This window comes from Argentina anserina, chromosome 6, assembly GCF_933775445.1.
Source record: "Argentina anserina chromosome 6, drPotAnse1.1, whole genome shotgun sequence".
Classification (NCBI taxonomy): domain Eukaryota; kingdom Viridiplantae; phylum Streptophyta; class Magnoliopsida; order Rosales; family Rosaceae; genus Argentina; species Argentina anserina.
The window spans coordinates 22268013-22292244 of NC_065877.1; the positions used below are offsets into that span (position 1 = coordinate 22268013).

General features: G+C 34.4%; 2 protein-coding genes and 1 long non-coding RNA gene across 5 annotated transcripts; 1 reads left to right on the plus strand and 2 right to left on the minus strand.

Annotated features, from left to right (window-relative positions):
* Positions 1-5542: 5542 nt before the first annotated feature.
* Positions 5543-7733, minus strand: LOC126801193 (uncharacterized). Of its 3 annotated transcripts, XR_007672758.1 has the most exons (5): positions 7488-7733; positions 7224-7335; positions 7003-7090; positions 6516-6582; positions 5543-5826 (listed from the first exon to the last, which is right to left on the minus strand). It is a non-coding gene; the product is annotated as an uncharacterized LOC126801193 (long non-coding RNA). The 3 variants fall into 3 exon arrangements; XR_007672759.1 differs by having other exon boundaries at positions 7003-7330; XR_007672757.1 differs by having other exon boundaries at positions 7224-7733.
* Positions 7734-17181: 9448 nt separating this feature from the next.
* Positions 17182-21640, plus strand: LOC126798705 (protein NUCLEAR FUSION DEFECTIVE 4). Its single transcript, XM_050525745.1, has 3 exons — positions 17182-17763; positions 19409-20292; positions 20752-21640. The coding sequence occupies exons 1-3, from the start codon at positions 17434-17436 to the stop codon at positions 21215-21217; spliced, it is 1680 nt and encodes a 559-aa protein (XP_050381702.1). The 5' UTR covers positions 17182-17433; the 3' UTR covers positions 21218-21640.
* A 467-nt stretch (positions 21641-22107) lies between these two features.
* Positions 22108-23121, minus strand: LOC126799648 (uncharacterized). Its single transcript, XM_050526889.1, has one exon. It carries the CDS (start codon positions 23040-23042, stop codon positions 22419-22421), a length of 624 nt encoding a protein of 207 aa, XP_050382846.1. The 5' UTR covers positions 23043-23121; the 3' UTR covers positions 22108-22418.
* Between the last annotated feature and the right edge of the window lie 1111 nt (positions 23122-24232).

The following is a 24232-nucleotide window of genomic DNA, read 5'->3' on the forward strand; positions in this document are numbered from 1 at the left end:
CAAAATCTTTGGCGGATTAGGTCATCATCTCTTGATTTTGATCAAAACTTTGCAAAATAGCATTGCAAAACACCAAAGGACTCCGAGCCATGAGCATTTGCTCTCGGCTTTATTTCAAACCGACAATGCTTGTTGTAGCATATTTATGCCTCATTGGCATGTTGAAGACTAGATTGATGTCTTGTTATGACATGTTTCCACCTTGATTTGGTGATGATTTGTAGTGTTACATGTAATGTAATGCACTCTGTATTCCACCATTTCAAATTTGGTGATGTTTTCACAAAACTCAAATTGAACTAACGCTCGTACAAGATTAGGGGAGTGGAAAACTATAACAAGTTTATAGGTTATGGCCTTGGCAGCTTCGCCAAGATGTTCCGTCCGCCGCTCGGTTTACCCCTAATGGCATCAAAAATTAGCCGAGCATTTGGCTCGGCCCCTAGGCCTTAGCAGTACACTGCACGGCCTCCTTATGAACTCCTAGCCTTTTGGCTCTATTCTTTGACGCCGGTAACCTTTTTAAGTATGTCAAGGCAACACCTACTCTTTATTTGGATCTATGGTGTATATGCTTGATATTATCATGTCAAAATTGCTCGTGAATGACGTTAAATGGTCCAAAACTCTTATGTAATGTTAATCGGCTATGGGTTACTTTATTGCACTTACCGAGCTTTATATTGTGATATTTCTATGTCATAACATAAGACTACTTGTCTCTATATTCTTATTTATGAATATGTTCAAAAGACATTAAGTGCATAGCTAAAAGAAAGCTATTAATGGATTTAGTAGTTTATAAAATTGTGAGGACCGGTTCACCTATTTTTCGGTGGGCTATCGGAGTGCTACTTGCGGCCACTAATTTTAACATCCAAAGCTACCTAGTCATAAAATTTGAGGCCATTTGGAGACCTGGAACATAGTGAACCACTCGACACAAGTGGTCACTGACCTCTGGCGAGTATTCAGGCCGGTTCGGTGTCTTTCTGACTGGTTCCAGCCGTGAAGCTGGTGGCTTTGGATTCCTAACACTCATGTTTACTTGATCCTAATATTTCGTAGCATTCGGGGTTTGGAAAGTCAGTGAACCGTTAAAGGAAGTATAAAACAGAGGTTTGATATTGGTTGTTGATGTGCATAGGCTTCCAACGAACTGACAATTCGAACCATAATTTACGACTTGTAGCGTATCTTGCTTTATGGTATTCATCTATACCACCATCATTGATATTACGGTTGTAACGATTTGCCCGTTAGTGTTTCAAATCTAACAATATGCATGTTTGTTAACGGATTATGTTAACAGTTTATCGTCCACATAGTTTATGTGTCAAATTGCGCCTCCACAAGCACATAATGATGGGTTATTTGATGTTGAATTTTGTCTTTAAATGTCACGCTCCCAAATCGAAGACCACTATTATATGGAAATATGGTTCCCGAATTAAAGGTGTGATCTTAAAACCAATAAAGATTCCTCAATATATCTGATAGAAATATATGTCTGAATAATACTTTTATTAGGAAGCGAAATCAGAGTTATTTTACAATACAACGGATTTCGAAATACTGAAATTTAGCGAAGATACATGAGTCTCGCATTTATTGTCTTGAAATAATATTTGAACACAATAAGATTGGCTAGCATCATGAGTAACACAGACCCAGTAAGTACATAATACATTCTTATAATAATTTAGCTAATAAGAAATTCAAATATGAACAACCAAATAAAATGTATCAAGAACCAGGTGTATTTGGTAACACGAATTCTTATTTATGCGTATAGATATACACATCAGCATCAATATATTCAATTAATTTTGTGAATTTTCAAGAAAAATGGTAATTAATCACAAAGTCACATGTTAAGGTTCACATTTACCCAAAACACGGATAAACCTCAGCATACCGAGGCCAATACCAAAGTATGTATACTCGAGATCACTTCTCCTATGAGTATAATAGTGCACTATCTGTAGGGACTAGGGCCCAAGGCTAACTCACAGAGCACAACACAATTTTACCAGCAATTCACTTAAGCACGGGGTAGTACTAATCACCCGGCTTCACACCTCCAACTCAATAATGTCAATAGAATATCACAAAGTTTAGTAATTAAGAAAATATTTAAGTACTAAAAAAATATATAATCTTACATCAAGATATAAATACTTATCAATAGCTCAATGTATGCATGAAATAAACAAGTTAATAAACTTAAAAATAAATGTGCAAATAAAGTAAATGTACTTTAAATTAAAAGTAATTAGATAATATTAGTTAGTAGTCAAATGATTAGTAGTCATTTCTCTCATCATAAGGAAAGTCTTTGTCCAAAGTAGCAATTGTCATTCAAATAATAGTGTCAAAGTCCGTCAACTTTCCGTATTGATAACTCAATCAATAAACGTTCAAATTAGGCAAGTGAGGAGTCTATGTTTAAGGATTTTTCGTAAGGAATCCAATAGGATAAGTCATACAGTCCATTTCAAAGTCATTGAGTCCAAAAAAGTTCAAACACAGTAGCAATGCAGAAACCGATCATCAACTTATCATCTTAGATGTCTACATATTCTACTTGTAACAAAATTTTATCATTTCTTCTCAAACTTTTTAGATTAAAAGTAGATGTTTTATACTTTAATTTGATATAAAGTTTGTGGAAAATGGTTAAAAATGAGTGAGATATGATTTTTTTTAATGTTGTTAGTGCTACAAAAGATTTTCAGTGAGTTTATTAACTCTAACTTTGATTAGCCATAAGTTCTTCATTTCTAAACATTTTTGAGTGATCAAAAGCCTAAATGGAAGCATTTTTCATGATGAATTTAATGCTATTGTTACCTTGACAAACTCAGATGTTATAAAATACGAAAATATAACTCTTACCAAAATATGGTCTTTTTCATTTTATCCTTAGCTATACATTTTGATAAATCTTAAAAGACAAAAGATTATAAGGATGTAAGATGTACTTACCTTGAAATTTCAGGGGTGAAAGAAAGGTTTTGATGTGGATCTAAAGTTGGATTATTTAAGTAAAGAAGAAACTTATTTAAGAGAGAAAGAGTGAAGGCTAGAATTTTAGCTTGAGAAACATTAGATGGTTGAATTTTCTATCAACTAAGGAAACTCTAGACTTGCATGATTTCTGATTTTGAAGTGCGAAAATAACATAAGGCAGCTCACAACTATAAATAGTCCAAGAAGAAACACAAAAGTTCAATTCTCACTTACCATTCTCAATAATTAATATTGAGTAATGGCCTAGTTAGTTAGTGTGGTTGTTGGAAAAGAAAAAAAATAGTGTGATGGGGTAAAACATAAAAATAAATCAGCTAGGTTCAAAACATATTGGCATAAGGATTATATATATATATATATATATATGTAGATATAACAAACACATTTATATGTGTTATTCTAAAAAGTAAAGAAATTTAGTATATTCATTTCATAAGGTTTTCAATATATTTGCACCATCTAATACTAATATAATGCATAAAAGATAATACTATTAGTATTAGTCTTAAACTCGATTACAAAGTATCGAGTATACGCAAGAATATGAGCTAACGTATTCAAATCGTGGTATAATACTTACAAAAAGAAATTTTCTATCTTTAAAAGTATGTACCTTAGTATCATTAGTTTCTAAAAAAAATATTAGAAGAAAATTTGAATTAATTCTAAGTTAATATAACTTTAGAGTAGTAAATAGTAAATACTAAATTTCGGGATATTTCATTAAATAAGACATGAACTTCCATCTATGTCCGCTTATATAAAGACCTTAACAGGCGAGCTCGTTTAGTCACTTTTGATGAGCCAATCTCCCCGTCGTTAGGGGGAGAGAAGAACAAGTTTGTTCAAATTCAACGACTTAGTTTTGTCATAGTTTGTCCTACTGTGCCTCATCATGTTCCTAATAGTCCTATAAATGGAAGTGATAAGCTTAGAGATACATGCTGCAATTATGCATGTAAAGATTGATGTCCGACAAATGGACATGTAGTCACTCTTTGTTAGTGACGTGGTGACTCTAAAAATGTGGTACATGATATCACTAGGTCGTGACTCTCACGTAAGTGTGGAGATGCCACTTGGTTTGATAATACTTACTGATTGCGAGTTATGGCACAACTTGATCTATGATCAATGATACTTACTCATATGTTTTCTTAGATAATGGTTATCATTGGGGGACGCCTCAATGTCAATACCAATCCAAAGAGAGATCTCGAAGAATGACAATGTTGAATGAGTTTGATGTCGAACCATACATACTCTGTTGAAGCAAAATTCCAACATTGTAGATTGCCCTACATGGAAAGTATTATCCGGCAGGAATTGATGGTGATGATCGACCTATGATGCCGCCACAACCTCTTGGAAAGCGCTAGGATCTAGTTTTAACAAAGAGATAGGTCATTGGTCAGGTAATGTCAACACCGCACATGTAAATCTTATCGGTTATACATTTGTTAGGCGTAGTGAGAAAGAGAAGAGTTTAGACTCAACTTATGGCGCAAACTCTCTGAAAAAACACCCTGGAATCAAATATGAGACGATTTGTTCTCATAATACCTTGTCAGTTAGGTGGTTTCCTAAACAACTGAATTTGCAGCTTGTAATCACATATCATGTCTGTTAGGAATAAATTAAGAGCTGTAGATAAAGATCCTGAATGGATTGATTTTAGGGAAAAACTTGCGTACAAACTAGTATGTACGCGTGCGTCCAAACTCTCGTTTATTTGCACACTTTACGAATATAAATACATGATTTTAACCGTTCAAAAGTTTAGTTTATTACTAAAGATCATTTCTGTAAAATATCAACATAAACAAAAATCGTCTTCATAGTCGATTGCATCAAACAAATTGACGGTTGATCATGAGACTACTAACTTTCACCATAACCGTTCATTTGTTTGATGCAATCGACTATGAAGACGATTTTTGTTTATGTTGATATTTTACAGAAATGATCTTTAGTAATAAACTAAACTTTTGAACGGTTAAAATCATGTATTTATATTCGCAAAGTGTGCAAATAAACGAGAGTTTGGACGCACGCGTACATACTAGTTTGTACGCAAGTTTTTTCCTTGATTTTAACCTAATTCAAGTGCCTCTAGACCACAGAACGCGTTAACTTGATAAAGGTAGGGATATTGAAATGAAGTGTGATAGACTCTTGATGAACTAAGAGCCAAATGCTGCAATTCCGAAGCTCGTTGTTTAAAACTCAGGACTCACCACCTTGATCATCCAATCAAATCTTTTTGACTGGATGATGCAGGAGAATTCACTTCGAAGACTTTTTATTGCATGGTGGGATAGATGTTGAATGTCACATCCCGGAACCTCTTCCGGTACCGAAATGCAACAATAACGCCGCAATCCGAGATAATGAATAAATCATAAGCCATTTGACTTATTAGTCATTCACTAACTCGAACTACAAGGCTAGAAAGAAGTAGTGAATACGAACAATCGATGTTGAAAATAACAATTTAGAAACAACGAGGAGTACAAACTTCACAACCCATATATATTACAAACGGAAGGTAGCATGACAAAGTGCGGATTTAAAGTTCTCGCATTATTCAAACAGAAAGAAACAAACAACCCAAACAAAAGGTAACACACAACAAAGTCAAGAGTGCGAGAATATAATACAAAGAAAGACTTCAGAGACTACAAAAGAAGAAAACCACACCGGAGATGGACTCCTCGAAAACAAAGACTGAAAGCAAGAGCTTCCGGGTCACTAGCACCTAATCCAAGTCCTCTAGAGTATGCTCGGGGGTACCTGAAATGTAAGGGTGAGCACTCGTCCTCACTAACCCAAATAAGGACCGACCCAACCCAAGTTAGGTTTGAAAGCCCAAGATAAAACTATGTATAGCTTTAAAAATAAAGTGAGCTCAACATTAAAATATTAAAAGCTTTTAAAGCGAAGAATCAATATCAATGCTAAAAAATAGAGCAATATCATATGCAGATGTCTAGGTAAGGAATGCTCAAAGATAAAGAATAAATATAAACCTGCAGGGTTTTCGTATCATCCAAGGAAACTGATCCTTGCGACTAGGAGGTGATCAATGATACACCTCGTAAGTCGAGGCTAACTATCCATTCATTGTTAAAATTCAACGAATGGTAGTGAGAGTGTCCATTTTACTGGCTAAATGCCCTAAACGATTGATCAACATGCTATAATATAAATACAGGGCATAGCCCATCCGAAGGTTCACGGTCATCGACACCGTAGGATTTCCTAGTTCTCTAGGGTCCCGTTCACTCTCAGGTCAACACAAGGATATAAAACTCATAGATATGCATATCAAGCCTCAATTATAATAATGCGCAAAAATATATAAACGAAGCATCGACGGTAATAAATAACAGGTAGCAAAGAGAAAGTAAACAGCATATACACAGGTGAAAACCACTAACCCGGAAGGTTAGTGCACAACCTAATATGGGCGGCTCCCCTACCTTACTCGAAGAACCGAAAGTCTACGCCCCAAGCCTTGATACTCCAACTCCAAATAATGCTGTGATCCTGAATCCGTCATAAGGTATGTCAATATCGTATACAAAGGTAAATGAGGGCTTTGGCGATTTATCGATTAAGAGTAAATCTGAGTCGACGAATGTCACTAAATTCGAATAACTCATTTTACCGTTGTAACCAATTTTATATGACATCAAACAACTTCCGAATAAGATCGAAAGAATCCAATAATCACATTAGCATTTTAATTTTATTACTTTCCGATGACATTCTAGGACTTAGAGACCTTTTGATTTCCAAATGTTCTACTTAAAATTCAACTAAAGTTTAAAAGTAAAGCTATAAAAATAATTAATGTAAATCTGGTAAAAGATAAATAGTAAAATAGTATAGTTAACAGTAAAACATTAATATTATATCAGGGGTATAATAGTCTTTTCACATAAACAGTAACCCGTAAAACGGTACCTTTGTAAAAGTAAAACCCACGAATTTATCCTGTTCATCTCCGCCGTAAAACCAGTACATAGTCCGGCTAAAATCTGGAAATTTCTAGCTTCAAAACAACATGCAAGGACACAACAATATCTTCAATAATCCCAACAACAAAGAGAGGCCAAATGATTACAAAATTCAACAGAAAGAACTCACAAATATAATCAGAAATCAATGGCGACTGGGTTCTCTACCTCGGCAGAATTTTCAGGAAAGAAGATTGGAAAGTCGATGGTTTCTGGCTTCAAGACGTTGGCTTTCTCTTCCAGAAACTAAATGTTATTGTTTGCCTTTCCCTAGTCTTCACTTGATTTGGAAATTAGAATGAGATGTCAACAAGATTATATTTCCAGAAATAAAGGCAAAACAATGAGAAAGAAAGCTGAAATTAGATGCAATTTATAGGAAAATTTGGGGAAGAAACGAATTGGGTCTTTGAAGAGTTTAAATTAGCTTACCCAAACAGAAAGGATTAGAGGGATTAGAGGGATTAGAGCTTGAATCCTTCATATACTTCGATAAGATTGAAATGAGCAGAGGACCCTCTCAAAACTACAAACTTCGGTGCATGCTTGATTTGTGGGAATGAATTGACAGAGAAGAGGATGATGAAGACAACGATGATGGTGGTGAGCTGCAGCTTAGCAGATCCACACTTGCCGATGATGAAAGTGACCGAACAGAGAGAAAAGGAAAAGATATCAGTGTTATGTTGGTTTTGGGTGTTGGTGATACAAAGAGAAAAAGAACAGTTGGATATTATAATTAAGGTGGATCAGTGGGGATGAAACAAAAGGAAACACGGCTTTCACACGTGCCATAGGAATTAGAATAGGATGGGACATGGAGATGATTACCCTTTCTGAACAAATTTTGTTTTAAGGGAAGGTAAAAATAAGAAAACAATTTGTTAGAAACAATTTTTTTTAAAAGACACAAATCTAAATTTTAGCAACATACGACTTAATAAATAAAGTCGTAAAAAATTATAAGTTAATGTCGGAAAAATTAGTCCTAATTGCCGAAAAGTAGAGAAAATGTTATGAGGGTTTACATTGAACATCCCATAACCTCATGTTCATTTTGTATAATGGATGAGCAGGAGCGACAATTAAGCGGTTATAGCTTATAGCTAGGGCCCTCGTTACGCATAAGTAATTTACCTATAACCGTCTGGGGATATGCAATATTACATACAATTGTACTTAGAATGAAAGGATCTTAAAAATACTAGGTCTTGAAAGTTATGACCATAATTGATGGTGTTATTCATCGGTTGGTTAAAGGCAGTAAGGATGTTAAACTGATGCCTACAAGTATTCGATGAATTAGTCGAAGTCAAGAGAAGACGTGTTTCCACCATTTGAGCGATGATAAGTCTTATGAGATGAAATTCATAATATTTAAGTACAATATGTGTATGCATGTACTTGTTGTAATATACTTGACTCGACATCTCATTCGATTTAAACTCCTAAGGCCAAGATGATGGCTGAGTGCGCCCACATATATGTCAATGCTTGACCACAACACGTTTATGACATCAAATCCTATATCATAACACAAAAAACACTTTAATGAAGCGATGTCAGAATATGTCAACTTCCACGGGATCTATAGGGTAGCTCACTTGTTGAAAAATAGTTAATTTGATACCATTGGAAAGCTCTATTGTCTATTTCTAGGGACACCAACCATTTGACCATATCTATTATATTAAGTGAGTTATAACTGTTTTAGTAAAATAGGTTGGATTTGTCTCGAACCTGCAGCTAAGTCAACTTCGACATAGCTTTGTGATCAGCTCAGAACGAACTAGGTTATGAACCACATCACTAGAAAGCTAAGGGTGTCTACTTTCCAGACGTTTTACGGGTCATCCATACCTATTGTATCGAAGAAGTTATGACTATTTAAGTGCGTGAATATCATATCACGCGTGAATCTGATTTTCATTACAAACTCTTGTTTTGAGTTGTATGCAATTCTCTTTCTTTTGATCCATGTACGGATAAGTGTACATGTATGATTTAAGAATGTTTGGCGAGATTTGATATTCAAATCATTGACCCATTGCTACTTTTGAAGAATGTGATGAGTGTTCTTATACGCTATTTCTCTAAACTCCGAATTTGAGTTACCGATCGGAGGAGAGTTGTTTTGCAGACTTCAGGGGGAGTCTATTCCACATGGTATCTTCAACTGTAGTTGGTACGTTGCGCTCTTTTTCCCTTCGACCAAGTTTTTATTTTACCAAAGAAGTTTTGTTTTGCTTGGCAATGTTTTTACTGAGGCAACGGTTATGCACCATTACCCATTAAGATCGTGATACAAGGGGGAGTGTTGCAAGAGAATTATCTCTGTAATCTTCCGGTGTATCTTGTCCTAATTAGTATAGATTAATCTAGATAAAGAAGAATATATAATCATTTATTCAACAGGATACTGAATGCAATACCTATATATAAAGTCTTCATTATCAATGAATAAAAATAATGTTTCTCCCTATATGATACGTATGACATTCCTGTAACATTAATAACTATTTTAACCATGTAGATTAGAATTATTATAAAGAAAATTTTTAAGAACAGTCCCCCAACTATAGATAACTCCAAATATTGGTGTATGATATATTAAAATTACAAGATTGGTACATCATCTACCCAAATTGGCCTAGTTCATATACATGGCGTAAAGATCTTCGTCAATCACCATGGTTTTAATCAAATTTGCAGGGGTATTATGGTCACATCATCATCTTCCCCCATTTAACTAATCACAGGAAACCCAGCTCCATTCCAGTTCCAATATGGTTCAATTCTAGAGTATGGATTTGTTCTTTAAATTGAATTCAAGCAAGTAAAACTATCGGTCTCTCAGTTCATTAGTTTAATACCACCTGTTTTACAGTGTATCAAAATCTAAGCAGAGTAAGTTTGGCAATTAGTGGCTTTATGGTTTATATATTGCCGTATAATATAAACAGAGTTCTAACTTCCATTAACAATTGCAGGTTCCTCTTTGTGTAAATGAGGTGATACTTACTTGCGTTATTCAATGAACTTGTACTTAATTAATTACATGCAGACTTTATGGAAATGAAAGCCATGCAATAGCTACACCCTATTCGCGCAATGAATCATAAATTTTAAGGAAGACAGAGAAGTAATGAATCATCTAACATTGATTGAGTTAGATAAACATAATTTGGGCAGCGAGGGTTCAAGTAAGACCACTTCTTTGTCTCAGACTTCGAGTTTCCAGGTGATACAACATTCACTGACAGGTGAAGAAGAGGAATAGTCAGAAGATGGATAAGTTTCTGATGCAGCTGAGGCATCCGGTTATAAAAGAATTCCTGAGGTTTGTTTGTAATGGTGATACAACTAATGGACTCATCTGTGCTTTACGCTTCCAGTGATGCATCATATTTATTAGTTCTGGTGTCTATACAAAGCTAAACCATGTCTTCTTCTCCACCGCGAACCCATATCTGAACCACCGCTCATTTCCCGCCATGCAAATGTGCCTCCCAGCCCGCTCCCCCGGCTGGGAGGAAGATGATTAGGTAACCATTATACCCCTGCAATCTTGACCAAGTTCACGTTGGTTGACAGAGATCTTAAGTCTTAACGCCATGTCGCCATGTACATAAATTAGGCCAATTTGGATAGATGATGTACCAATTTTGTAATTTTAATATATCATATACTAATATTCCGAGTCATTCATAAATTAGGCTAATTTGGATAGATGATGTACCAATTTTGTAATTTTAATATATCATATACTAATATTCTGAGTCATTCATAGTTTGTGTACCGCTCTTAAAATTTTACCTTATTGTAAAATATTTTAATATATAAGGGTTATTTTAGTAAAACATTTATGTTTTGGCTAGTAAGTTCTTTTTTTGTTATAAGAGTATAGATATATAGATATATATATCTTTTAATTACTTCACCATAAATGCTAGGGCGCATTACTATAACGTCAAATCAGGCGCCGTAGTCATAAGTGGCATATCACATAAACAATTAAAATTATATAAAAATATCATTTTAAATGAAAAGATGATCATATCCTTGTTAATCTAACGGTGCTAAATTATTATAAAAATATTTTTTTGTTCTTTTTATAATTTCTTCTTTTTCATCACAATAATACTTCTAAAATACAATTTAAAAAAAAATTGAAAATTATGAAAATATGCTTGAAATATGTATGTGCACGCGCGAAATATATATATATATATATATGCACAAAATATATTTATTTTTAAATTTCAGACGATGTAAGATAACTAAAACATTTATATTTAGATGAAAACTTTTGGTAAGATTCTTTTGTTTTTTTTTTTAAATGAAATATTCTTTTGTTATGGTATAATCGATTTAAAATGATATGTAAGGTAACAAATGTTATTTTTCCTAGAGTATACATATCTTAATTAATATCATATTTAATACAATTATGTCGATGGTAATCTTCTTAATAACAAATATGTCAAGATTCATAACTTTCTTATTTAATTAATTTACATTTACAATTAATTAATAGTTATAATTAATTAATACAATCACCATATAGGCACCACACACACACATATATATATATATATCGCCCGCGCACACATACATATATATATATATATATATATATTCAAGCATACTTTGTATATATCGTATTTTTTATTACATTTTGAAAGCATTTTGAAAAATAAATGATATAAAAAAGAACAACAATTTTGTTTATAATAATCTAGAGTTGTTGGATTAATAAGGATAGATTTTCTTTTCATTCAAAAATGAGATTTTGTGATTATTGTAATTGCTGACATGGTAAGTTGACGTGACATGCCACGTGAGATTACGGTGCCGATCTGATGTCATATTATGGCACTAAAACATTTTTCTTAGATTTAATACTGCATATATTACTGCATGCGTATGTGAGTACGTACAAACGCAGTTACTCATGTGGTGATTTTTACACTTTTACTACGGGTGTCCTCCTCACATGCAATGACGGTTCTTAAAAAGCTAGTACTCATCAGGTTGATCAGTTTTTGAAAATGTATGTTCTATTTTAATGCATGATGTGAACTGAAAGGTCGATGAGAATGTTCTTTGGTTGGAGTTGGAGGGTCCAAGTGTGGATCGATTGTGGAGTTCTTGAATGACTACTCTACTGATCCTGAGCCCTTTTAAATGACTCTTATTAGGTTGCGTTTGGCACGACTTATTGGGGGCTTGTCTCATAATTTAAGGAAAAATCAATGTTTGGTAAACACACGGAATACCTCCTTTTCTTAAAAGTCATAGCCATTTTGAAGGGATAAGTAGAAGTTGGTTTTCCCTTCCTTTGGAAAATAAGTAGAAGTCGGGAGAAACACGGAGACACGTATGCAAATAAATGATATTTTTAAAATGACAATGGGTACCCTTCAAAACACAAGAAAATTACAAGGAAACATAATCTCTCTCTCTCTCTCTCTCTCTCTCTCTCTCTCTCTCTCTCTCTCTCTCTCTCTCTCTCTCTCTCTCTCTCTTAGAGCTTGCTCATTCTTTTCTCTCTATCTGCGACCTCAATCTGAGCTTCTCCCATTTGATTAGCCAAGCCGCAAAAGCTCTCTAGATCTTCAATACTGTAAGTTCTCTAAACCGACAAAGTTCAATCTGTTTCGAATGTATTCTCCTCTTTGTATGATTACATATATTATTTGATTCCCAGAAAATTTGGTCGTGTGATCCTTTGCTTTTGTTGGTATGATCCTTTGTAGCATTAAAGCCATTAATGTTTGGGTGATTCTTTCTTTCCTTCTTTCTTTTTTCTGATTTTTTAATAGATGAGTTGTTTTTGGTGAGTTGAGGAATTGAGAATTTGAAATCGTGAATTTTAGGATTTTTTCAGTTGAGAGGAGTATCCTATGAAATTCTCTTCCCAGTGGGGAATTCTCATTGATATAAAATTTGCTAATTAGATGGTTTTGATTCTTCCCTAGCATAATAAATTACATAATAGAATAACCTCAACTCTACTCCATATGTGAGGGAGACATTGCCTAGATGTTATTGTTAGAAGATTGCTTTGTAAATTAACAATTGAGGACCAACATTAGGACATGGATTAATCCAGATGATGGATGGGAAGAAAGTGTGTTGCAGACTAATAAATTTGGGGGGGGGGATATGGGTACATGAAATTAGATCTAGTTCATCATGATGATCGAGCTGGAAAGACATTTGATTAATTACATATACGAATTGAATTATCTCAAGAACTATAACAACCAACATACATTATGGACAAAATACAGGATTAGTACTAGTAACTTTCTTTATTGCTCTAGGAAAGGGAACTGACCAGTGCTTACTTTCTGATGTTTCTAATTGCTTTGCTTTCATTTTAATGTTATTACATTTGTTCTTGCTGAGAAGATGGATTGATATTCTTTTAATCTATGCCATTTTGTTTGTTTTTCAGTCCATGTATTGCATATTTTGAAAATTGAAATTCATTATATTTTGATTGTTAGTTGAAATTGCAATTTACATCTGGAAATGTATCTATTGCAGCACCTAATCTGGTTGGGAGTTTAAAGGAAAGAAGAGTAACACACTAGACAAAATTCTCTTGGTTGAACATTATGAGGAGAGACAAGAGGATGAAGAGTATGTAGCTAGTATTTTACTAACATGATGTTTGTATATTTTTTCTTTTGCAACAATCATGTTTGTATAATTGTAGAGGAGTGGTTGCTTGATGATCGAGTCCAAGTGAACATTGTTAGGTACCATTGGTTGACATACTAAATGTAAAGTGCATAATTGCAGTCTTACCGGATATCTCTACAATTTGATTACATATTAACTTTCAAAATACATGAATAGATTGAGCATAATATGGAACTTATTTGGATTCAAAATCTTTTTTAACCTTGTTGTCTCCCGGAGAAATGCCAAGGAGGCAAGTGACTCTGATTCTAGCAAATTGTTTTCCAACCAAGTATAAATTTTTAGTTGATTTAGTTGAATGTGTTATGATATTTTTGATATTATTTGTGTCAATGAAAAATGTATTTTGTTATTAAGTATCGGAAAACATAGAATATTTATTGATCTTACTTGAAGTCAATAAGAAAGTAAAATTTAAAATACTAATAAAGAATGGACTGAAAAAAAATGAGGAAATAAAAAATTTATATTGTATTTGTAAAGAATTAAGAAAGAAAATATATTCTTGGAAAAGAGAAAAAATACTTGAAATCATTTAATGTCTAAAATTGTCATTTGATGTCCAAAAGCATAAGTGGGCATAAGTTTACCAAACACTCTGCACAGCTTATGCTACTAAAAATCACATACAATAAGTCAGTTTACCAAATACAGCCTTAATATGTAGTCTTTCGGCTCCAGAAAATGGTTTGCGTTGATGTCTTTCACATTTAACTCATTATGATCGATATGGTTGAAGAAGTTGTAGACCGGCCGCGGCCATTCTCGAGCTAATCGAGTTTGTGGAGAATTTTTTTTTTCCATGTTGTGCTAAATTAAAGATAGTCTTAAAGAAAACGTGATCCATGTTTGGAAGATCATTGTGTTCCATTTATATCCGCAAGCTCGATAAATGATAGTGCAACAGAGGCTTTGAATTCGAATCAAATTTTAAATTAAGCCTCATCACTTTACCAAGAGTGGTCATAACTCATAACCGAACTCGAACTATAGATCCTACAATATATATACTTACTGTAGCGTACAAGCTTAATCATTGATTTAGAACCTCATCCTTTGCTACGGATCGGATCGTTTCTCATTTAATTTTGCTCGTATTGCTTGACCTCTATTTTCTTCTCCTTTCAGCTCCTTCTTTATTTGTTCATCATGTTAAGTTATCAACAACTCATTAAGTTATATATATTTAACTTTGCTGTGATGAGGATGCACTAGCTTCAATTCTAGCTTCAAAGTGTTTTGGGCAATGGACAAGACTCTTGTTTGGACCCTTTCCGTGAGTACAAAAGCTCATTTTACTATTATAAAATGAGTAGTATGAGTTTCACTAAATTGTGAACTTCCAAATTTATCTCTGTCACGGATTCTCACAAAAAACAATTAGAATTATGATAGTAAAAAATATATAATGAAAAGAATAGAATTTATGTATATGGGTGTGTGCAGTTTGTAGCGACTATATAACACCTGGCTAATTGTTTGAATTGTTAATTGATATGATTAAGTAAAGAAGGTTCAAGAAGAAAATAGATGCATAACACACTACGACCAAAGTTTAACATAGAATTTAGCTTAAATAACAAAGTATGTCGTACCATGTCTCATTGTTCACTCTAAACTCTCTGTAACCAAGTAATAATGCAGTTTGACGTACTGTTTCAAAAACTATTAAACTTCGGAAGCAACTAATGTATAGTAAATCTCGTTAAATTAATACATGATTAATTAATATTTAATAACATCGCTAAAATAATACTTTTTATCAGTCCCGACTCGGGCTAACGTGTTAAATTAATAATTCGTTAAATTTGTAACATAATAGAAATTTAAGAATTCATATAGACCAATCGAATATATAAATTAATAATGATATAATTTATATAATAAATTTTATATTTTTGAGAATTACATTGAAATATTTTGTTGATTTAATTATTATCAAATAGAATTAATATAAATCATCAAACAACATAATATTTTGAATAATAGCATCCATAATAAATCAAAAAATGTGGTGCATGAACGAAGTAAAACTTTTATGTTCTTCGAAAAAAGTGACATAAAATATTTATTATACCTTCATAAATTAATAAATTATTAATTAATAAATAAATTAATATTATATTAATATTTCATTAAAATAATAATTTTTTAATACCGAATTTATTACTTTATAAAAAAATTACTGTATTAAATTATAAACATGTGATCGACTGATCGAGCAACAACTACGGACAGTGGACATTTAAACAATTCTCTTCGTAGTCCAACAAACTGCGACGAGAGATCTTCCAGTGCATCTTCCCTCGAATAATTTGAAGTGTATTCTACACTGTACCACGCGCCATTTCCACTACAACCACGTCATTGGAAGGGTTCCAATCAAGTCCGCTTTTGAACTTCATATTCTGCACGAGAATAATTGAGAAAACAAATGCAACTTGAGTGATAATGGAAAATGTCCACCTAAACAAACCACCTCTTTTTATAAGAGTAATATTCGTTTTTTAATGTCCTCCTAAACAAACCACCTCTTATAATATTCGTTTTTTAATGTCCTCCTAAAGTCCTAAACAAACCACCTCTTTTTATAAGAGTAATATTCGTTTTTTATAATGGAAATTGTCCTCCTAAACATGGTTTTGTCTGTTAGCCTAGGTTAAAGAAATATATAAGAGAGTAAAACCCAACATCTGTCCCGTAGCCTATGGCCATTTCTTGTCAACTTTTTACAACCTTCTTCATGAAATTTCACTATTGTTCGTTAATCTTATATTTATTGTTCGTTAATCTTATATTTAGAAACAATATTTTAAATTTCTATTTTAACTTAATTTTAATTTATTTTATCAATTATTATTATTAGTAATTTCATCTCCCACTATGTTTTAGACTCATTTTCGTCATTTCCATCTGTTTTATATTTCATTTATCTCTAATTTCAACTTATATTTTTCTAAACAAGTTAATTAATTCATATCATTTTATTATAAAATGAATAAACATCTTTCATTTACTCCAATTATTACAAAAAGTTAAAGTTCACAATTACAAAATAAATCATCATATATTTCATATTATTATGTTCATCAACCAACCAGCATATTATTATAATAATATGCTCAAAAACTCTATCATATGCATTTAAATGTTTCAAAAAAAGTATATATAATAATTAGTTTGAATGGTAGAAATGTTGACCATAAACTAAGTAAAATCAGTGGAAATAAAATGTCAAAAATTGGTGGAAAATAAAGTTATTAACAGTGTTAATTTATGGAATGAATTAAAATTAGAAATATAAACTTGAGATGTTAGTAGGATAGTTTTTAAATACGAGATAATAAAAGTTAAAATTACTAATAATCAGAATACTTTTGTTGAATTCACCCATGAAATTTCAGTAAATCTCAGTCCAACGGAACTGATGCCAGATTTGGGAGTTAGGTAGGGCTTTGCTACCAATACCTCTAAAACCTTTGACATCGTTCTTCCCTCCACGTTTGCCTTTCCCCTTCTGCTTTCAATCTTCTCCTTTTTGACCCTCTTGTGTATATTTTGGACCTTCTTTTCCTCTATTTCTGACCAGTTGATAGAATAACTTGCCAATTTGATTGTCTTGCAACGACTACCAAACCACAGGTTCCATTGCAGCACCAAAAAAATGCCAAGCCCAGTGCTGAAAGCTGGGAGCAGACCACCGTGGGTGGGTTTGGCAGCAGCTGTTTGGGTTCAGATTGCTGCTGGCAATGCCTATAACTTTCCACTGTATTCTCCTCTGCTGAAATCAGTGTTGGGTTACAATCAGATGCAGCTGACCATTCTTGGAGTGGCCAATGATATTGGAGAGAATGTGGCTTTGCTTCCTGGGATTGCCTGCAACAAGTTCCCTCCTTGGGCTGTGCTTCTGGTTGGTTGTGTGCTCTGTTTCTTTGGCTATGGAGTCCTCTGGCTTGCTGTTAGTGAGACTGTTGCCAACATGCCTTATGTTTTGGTAAGTTACCCTGTTCTTGTCTTTGTAGTTCTTCTTTTATTGGAGTTTTGTCAAGAAACATGTTAAATTGGTTGGTGGGTTTTCACTGCGTGCTGACTATGTTAATTCAAAGTATTGAAATTTACATATGAAGCTGTGAATTGGAAGGTCTTGGAAACATGTATATATTGCTGTGCTATGAAATAGTGAGCCCTTGGAAGATATGATTATCTGAAACTTGTGAATCGGAATGTACATTTTAGACGTTATCAATATCACTGCAGAACCTGTTAAAAAAGTATGTCTTGAATTATTATATATGGTCCTGGTTGTCATTCAATAAGATTTTGATCACGAATTTGACAATGAGGTACATCATGCTGATTTCCACTTTGTGTTGAGATAGAAGTAACTTTTTACCCTTCAAAGGGAATGTACCGAAGTTGGGCTGCTAACAGTGTGGCCTAAGGTTGGAAAGAAATTTTTAAAAGCTATCAGGGAACTATAAAGTGTTTATCTTTCCCATTTTATTTATTCAAGGAGCTATATCAGATCATTGTAAAAGAAAGAACCCTATTGCTGAAAACAAATGCATGCTATCAAAATTTATCACAGCGTCCTTTTCAAGGTTGGGTTTAAGGTGTTAAAGGTTGGATGGGTTTCATCAGAAAGAGCTTGTAGGATGTGAAAAGAGATCGAGGTTTAACTTAACTATTTGTCTTTGGTGAATTTACCATTGGTGAAATGGTTTAACCAGCCACAAGCCATCCTTTGAGGGCTTCAGCTAGGCAAACCTATTAGGAAACTAAGGATGAACAAATTGAAGAAATGATTATTCTTACCATACGTGTGAAAATTTTGCTGTCAGTAATTCCAATTTTACTGTAGTTGAAATTGGCAACATACTTGGGAATTTCTTGCAATACTCTTCCATCTATGTGCAGTGGACATATATTCTTGCTAAGCATGAATTGGTTAGAGTTTCACTACAGATAATTTACTTAGTTTTTTGTCCGACTAAATTTTGTGTTTATACAAACGTTTTTTTATTTATTTTTTGTATGTATTTGGTTGAGTAGTGTTCACCTATTAACTAGAAAAATATGACTTTCTCGGAATCTTCTCTGTAAGCATGCATTAATCAGTGTCATTACGTCAATCTGTTCATCATTATTTTGTTACTTGTTCTTTTCATGGACTAGTGCCCTAATATATGAGAGATTGCTGAGGTCTTAGCTACAAATAGTATCATGTCAATTTATATTATCTGTTTTCTTTATGTTGTTTAGCTGCTTCAGCATATCTTTTACTGGCATTTGTTTATGAATAACTGATGAAGGTATATGCTATGCAGCTCACCAACCAAAACCGTTCAGAAAAAGAAAGAAAAAAAACACACACACACACAGACAGAAAAACCCCTCAAACAGAAGTTTATTAGTGCCAGAAATTATGGGGGGAAATAACTATGTATAAATCAACATTCATGTTAATTGTCGCCTCTTTTTATGATGGGCTATCTGCAATTAACATTTTTTGCTGTGAGGTCGCAAGTTTAGTGAGTCAAAACTGTATTTTGACATGTGTCCAATTGTGTTAGTGATTTTGATATTTATGTTATTGTTTCAGTTAGACCTCTAACATCTATCTTTTGATGCTATGGCAGTTATTTATCACAATTCTCATTGCCATGAATAGCAATGCTTGGTTCGGCACAGCAGTGCTTGTTACCAACATGAGGAACTTTCCTCTCAGTAGAGGCACTGTTGCTGGCATTCTCAAGGGCTATATTGGGATTAGTGCCGCAGTTTATACAGTGGTATACAGTTTGGTTTTTAAAGAGTCTGCCTTAAAGCTGTTGCTGTTCCTTGCTCTTGGGCTTCCTGTTTTGTGTTTGGCTTTAATGTACTTTATCCGGCCATGTACTCCAGCTTCTGGTGAAGAGTCTTCAGAGCGTGGCCATTTTCTCTTCACTCAAGCTGTCAGCGTTGTTCTTGCAATCTATCTTCTCTTAATCACCATAGTATACGAGATGATATCCCTTAGTCAAGCAGTTTCTTATATTTTGATTGCTATTGTGGTTATCCTTCTGTTGTCCCCCCTTGCAATTCCTATCAAAATGACATTATTTCCTGTAAGGGCCCGTATTGATTCTTCAGATCAACTTGCTCCACCAGAAGGTGATGCAACCCAAACAGATCCTTTGCTGACATCATCCTCATCAGATACTAATATTGGGAGTTTATTTGAGGCTGATGATTCTGATGTGGAGACACTTCTTGCTATTGGGGAAGGAGCAGTGAAGAAGAAAACGAGACCTAAAAGGGGAGAGGATTTTGAGTTCCAAGAAGCTTTTATAAAGGCTGATTTCTGGCTGCTTTGGTTTGTTTATTTTCTTGGGGTTGGTTCAGGAGTGACAGTGCTCAATAATTTAAGCCAGATTGGGGTTGCATTAGGCAGCGGTGATACGGCAATATTGTTGTCTCTCTTCAGCTTTTGCAATTTTGTGGGTCGTTTGGGTTCAGGTGTTGTTTCTGAACACTTCGTCAAGTAAGTACGCGTTGACTTCAATAAAATTGAAATATTAGACATAGGCTTTATTCCACCATTCTTGTTTTTGTTTTCTGAAGTTGTTATGCTGTATCTGTTGTTGCATTTGAGGATGTTTTATGTTTTGCTAACCCAATTGATAGACTTGTGTTCTCTGTACCCTCATTTTTTATTAATTGAAACACCTTTCAGACATGCTCATTGGTGACTTCCCGTTGATTTGTGTGTTCTTCCTCTTTTGCCTTCCATATAGGATATGATTAGCCGATTGAAATTTAATGTTGGTTCCACTTTTATTTTAAACCACAACATTCTTAAATAAGAAATTATCTCAACATTATGGACCTTGTATCCAGCATATGATTCCAATGATCCTATCTCCCCTATTTTTTTAATGATGGAATCGTTATCCTGCTTCCGTGAGGCGTTGATATTAATATCCAATTTTGTCTATTGCAGGAAAAATACACTTCCTCGTACATTTTGGATGACATGCGCACATATATTGATGATCGTATCATTTCTTTTGTATGCATCAGATTTCAGTGGTACTCTCTATGTCGCAACTACTCTGCTTGGTATCTGCTATGGTGTTCACTATTCTATGATGGTTCCAACTGTGTCTGAACTTTTTGGATTAAAGAATTTTGGTATAAATTACGGCTTCATGTTAATAGGAAATCCTATTGGTGCAGTTCTTTTCTCAGTTCTTCTTGCTGGTAATTTATATGATGCTGAAGCAGCTATACAAGGAACCTCCACCTGCGTGGGTGCAGACTGTTTCAGGATCACATTTCTGGTTTTGGCCGGAGTCTGTGGGTTGGGCACCATCTTGGGCATAATTTTGACAGTTAGAGTTCGTCCCGTTTACCAGATGCTTTATGCCGGAGGTTCTTTCCGTTTGCCTTCAAGTGCGATCCACTGATGATTGGGGATGGTATCATGTAATGACATCAAGCCTTGGTGGTTCTCTGGAGTTAAGTTCCACTGAATTCGTTCAGAATTACAGATAACTAGAGAACATATCTGCAGCTATATATCAGCTGTGTTTAGTGTTACACTATAAGTCGCCCTCAAGCAGGCCACCAGTATGTGCTGCTGGCAGATCGAGGAAAAGCTAGAAGACCAAGGTTTCGGGGATTATCATACGCAAATCGATGTATTATTGAAGAATTTTAGCCCTTTAGGTATGCTGAGTTTATTATGAACATTTGGGAGAGTATTATGCTCTTCTTTTCTTAAGTCATCACAGTTGGTTTTATGTATCGTATTAAGGATTCTAGAATGAATTCTATTGGTAACCAACCTCCATCATAAAGTGACATTCAATGATGTAACGGTTCGGAATGTCAAACTCAGTGGTCTTGATCTCATTTGTCATCTCACCTAACAAACTGCCACTCCAAACAAAAGAAAAAGAAATAACAACGATAATACATATCAAATTCTGTGATCCAAACTTGTTATAATCTTTGAAAATGAACATACATTAAAGAAAGAAAAATCTCTTTGAGAATCAGAATCTTATAGACTTGTCAAAGATTACATATGGATTAAATTTACAGAAAAGTAAAAGGAAGGAAATTCTAAAACCAAGTAGACTTTGCTGTATCATATCTTGACACTTTGCTGTATCTGATCTTGTAGCCATGTTTGCCTCTGAAGTTACAACTGAAAGATAGAGGTGTTTGTGAAGCTTCACCAAAAGCTCGGATATCTTAGGTATAGAAAATCTCTCTACAATTCTTGTTACTACAATGTTGCAAATCTAACACAGTAAGTTGGTAACACTTATCTCTATATGTGTCTCCACAATCACACTAGAAGCTACTGCTTTGAATTAGAAACAAAGATAAAGACGAGTCACATACAAATACAAGGGAGGAGACAATGTCATTAGTCATTAATGGACTAGACCCTTGAATTTAAACTTTAGCCCAATGCATGACCCACCGACACCGGGAAAGCTACACAACCCTTGTGATGAACAAAGCCAAAACTCTCTTATGGTGGAAGAACCCAATAACCAATCTCTCACTACTAAAATACCATCGAAGAAAGATGGCAACAGTGAAGAAACCAATAACATACTGAGCATGCGCAAAAGCACTAGAACAAAACCTCGATCAGGTAGGTTTCAAGTCCTGGAACATAGTATCCCACTTGATCTCTTCAACTCCGGTGGACCAGTAAGCTTCGTCATCTGCGTCCATCTTCTCCTCCTTTCGAAGATCGTACACCATTGGACTGGATAAACCGTCGCCGTAAGACTGCCCCGAAACCACCACCGGACTACTAGCAGCTGTACCATTCGTAAGCAACAACCTGGTGCCTTGTACTTGTTTGGTCGCCCCCAGCTTCTTGTTCTTGCTCCTCTTCATCATGGCTCCTCTAAACCTCGCCCTGTATTTACTTGGCCTCGGCACGAGTGCCAGAGCTGAAGAGTCCTCACTGCGGCGAGTCCACGTCCGCACGAACTCAGCAAAACACCTCTTGGTCTTCTTGATCGCCACTATAAGCCTGGTCATGGGCCGCGGGGTGCTACTTGCTAGTCTACCCTTTTCTTTTCTGGCAAGCTTGAGGATCTCTAGCCTGTGCTTGGCTATGGAAATCCCCATGCTCTGAAGAAACTCGTGGTTGAAGTATACTATGTCTTCTTCCTCGAGCTCGTTGTGAGCAAAGCAAAGACCATACTCGTACACAGGCGAGGGCTCTAGGCCGGTTTTGGATAGCCATGAGAACCAATCCATGATGATGTAGAGTGAGTGCGCAATCGAGTTTGTGTCTGTGTGATGATTTCAGAGATGAGAGAGAAGAAGAAAGAGAGATAGTATATACAAGTATATAACTAGAAGAGAACTATAAATGAAGTGGGAGATAGGGAGGGAATGTAAAATATAAAGCATAGGTTTGGGTGGTGAAGTGGTTGAGGGTGACATAGACTTGCTTTCTTGAGGTTTTGGGGTTTCCTTTGATATGATCGTCTATGTAAAACGTAGGCTAGTTATTGGTTGAAGCTTGAGAGTGACAGAGTGACTAAAGAAAAAAGGAAAATGTGGAGTGGGGTATCGATGTCCATTATCCTCCAAAATGGGCAAATATGACATCCCAAGTTGGGTGAGAGAGCTAAGAATTCCATGTGGAATGGTAATGGCATAAATCACGGTATGGAAGAAAGAAACTAAGAAAGTGGCATAAATGAGCTCAAATTCGAAAATTGACGAGTACCCTGCTTTGCAAGCTAGGGTACAAATCCTGGTCTCCTTGAATCTAATTAAGTGAGATGTTAGAGATCTGAAGCATTCAATGTTGATTTCAGTTTTGTTATTGAACTCCATACAAGACCTTATAGTGAGGATTTAAAAGTGTATTTTGTTAAAGATTCTTGATATATAAGTGTATGAAAGCAGGGAAATTACTGATGATAAAACTCTTGCTCTAAGATTAAGCAAAAATGACATGTTTCCATGACACTTAAAGCATTTGTCAGTTTGTCAGATACAATTTGTATTATTTGATTTCACAAAATAATTTATACGGGTTCGAAAGAAATGAAATTACGAAAAAATATATATTGTTCTTTTCATAACTTCAACAAAGTTGCCAATTTATCGAGCAGTACAAATTATCTTGTCAATGCGTGATTTCACAACATATACATACGTAGTAAAATTTCACTTTTACATTGAGACATAATTATGTTCAGAATGTTTGTTAAATACACTACCGTCCAATTTTCTAATATACATCCTTTTATATTCTCTAAGGTATATTCTCTGAAAGAGAATAGAACCATGCATTAATGTATTGTATAATGTATTATCATGTACCAAATATTCATCACCACTTGGATGATCATAGTTTAGTTGAACTGAAAGCTAATCAACTTCAGAATGCTGCCTAACATATGAAATATATATTATGGACTGCAATTTTAAAA

Bases quoted from the DNA above. Each gene is read 5' to 3' on its own strand.
- LOC126798705 (XM_050525745.1), top strand. From the start codon at position 17,434: ATGCCAAGCCCAGTGCTGAAAGCTGGGAGCAGACCACCGTGGGTGGGT. The intron at 17,764-19,408 runs GTAAGTTACCCT...ATGCTATGGCAG, and splicing joins CCAACATGCCTTATGTTTTG to TTATTTATCACAATTCTCAT. The intron at 20,293-20,751 runs GTAAGTACGCGT...TGTCTATTGCAG, and splicing joins GTTTCTGAACACTTCGTCAA to GAAAAATACACTTCCTCGTA.
- LOC126799648 (XM_050526889.1), bottom strand. From the start codon at position 23,042: ATGGATTGGTTCTCATGGCTATCCAAAACCGGCCTAGAGCCCTCGCCT.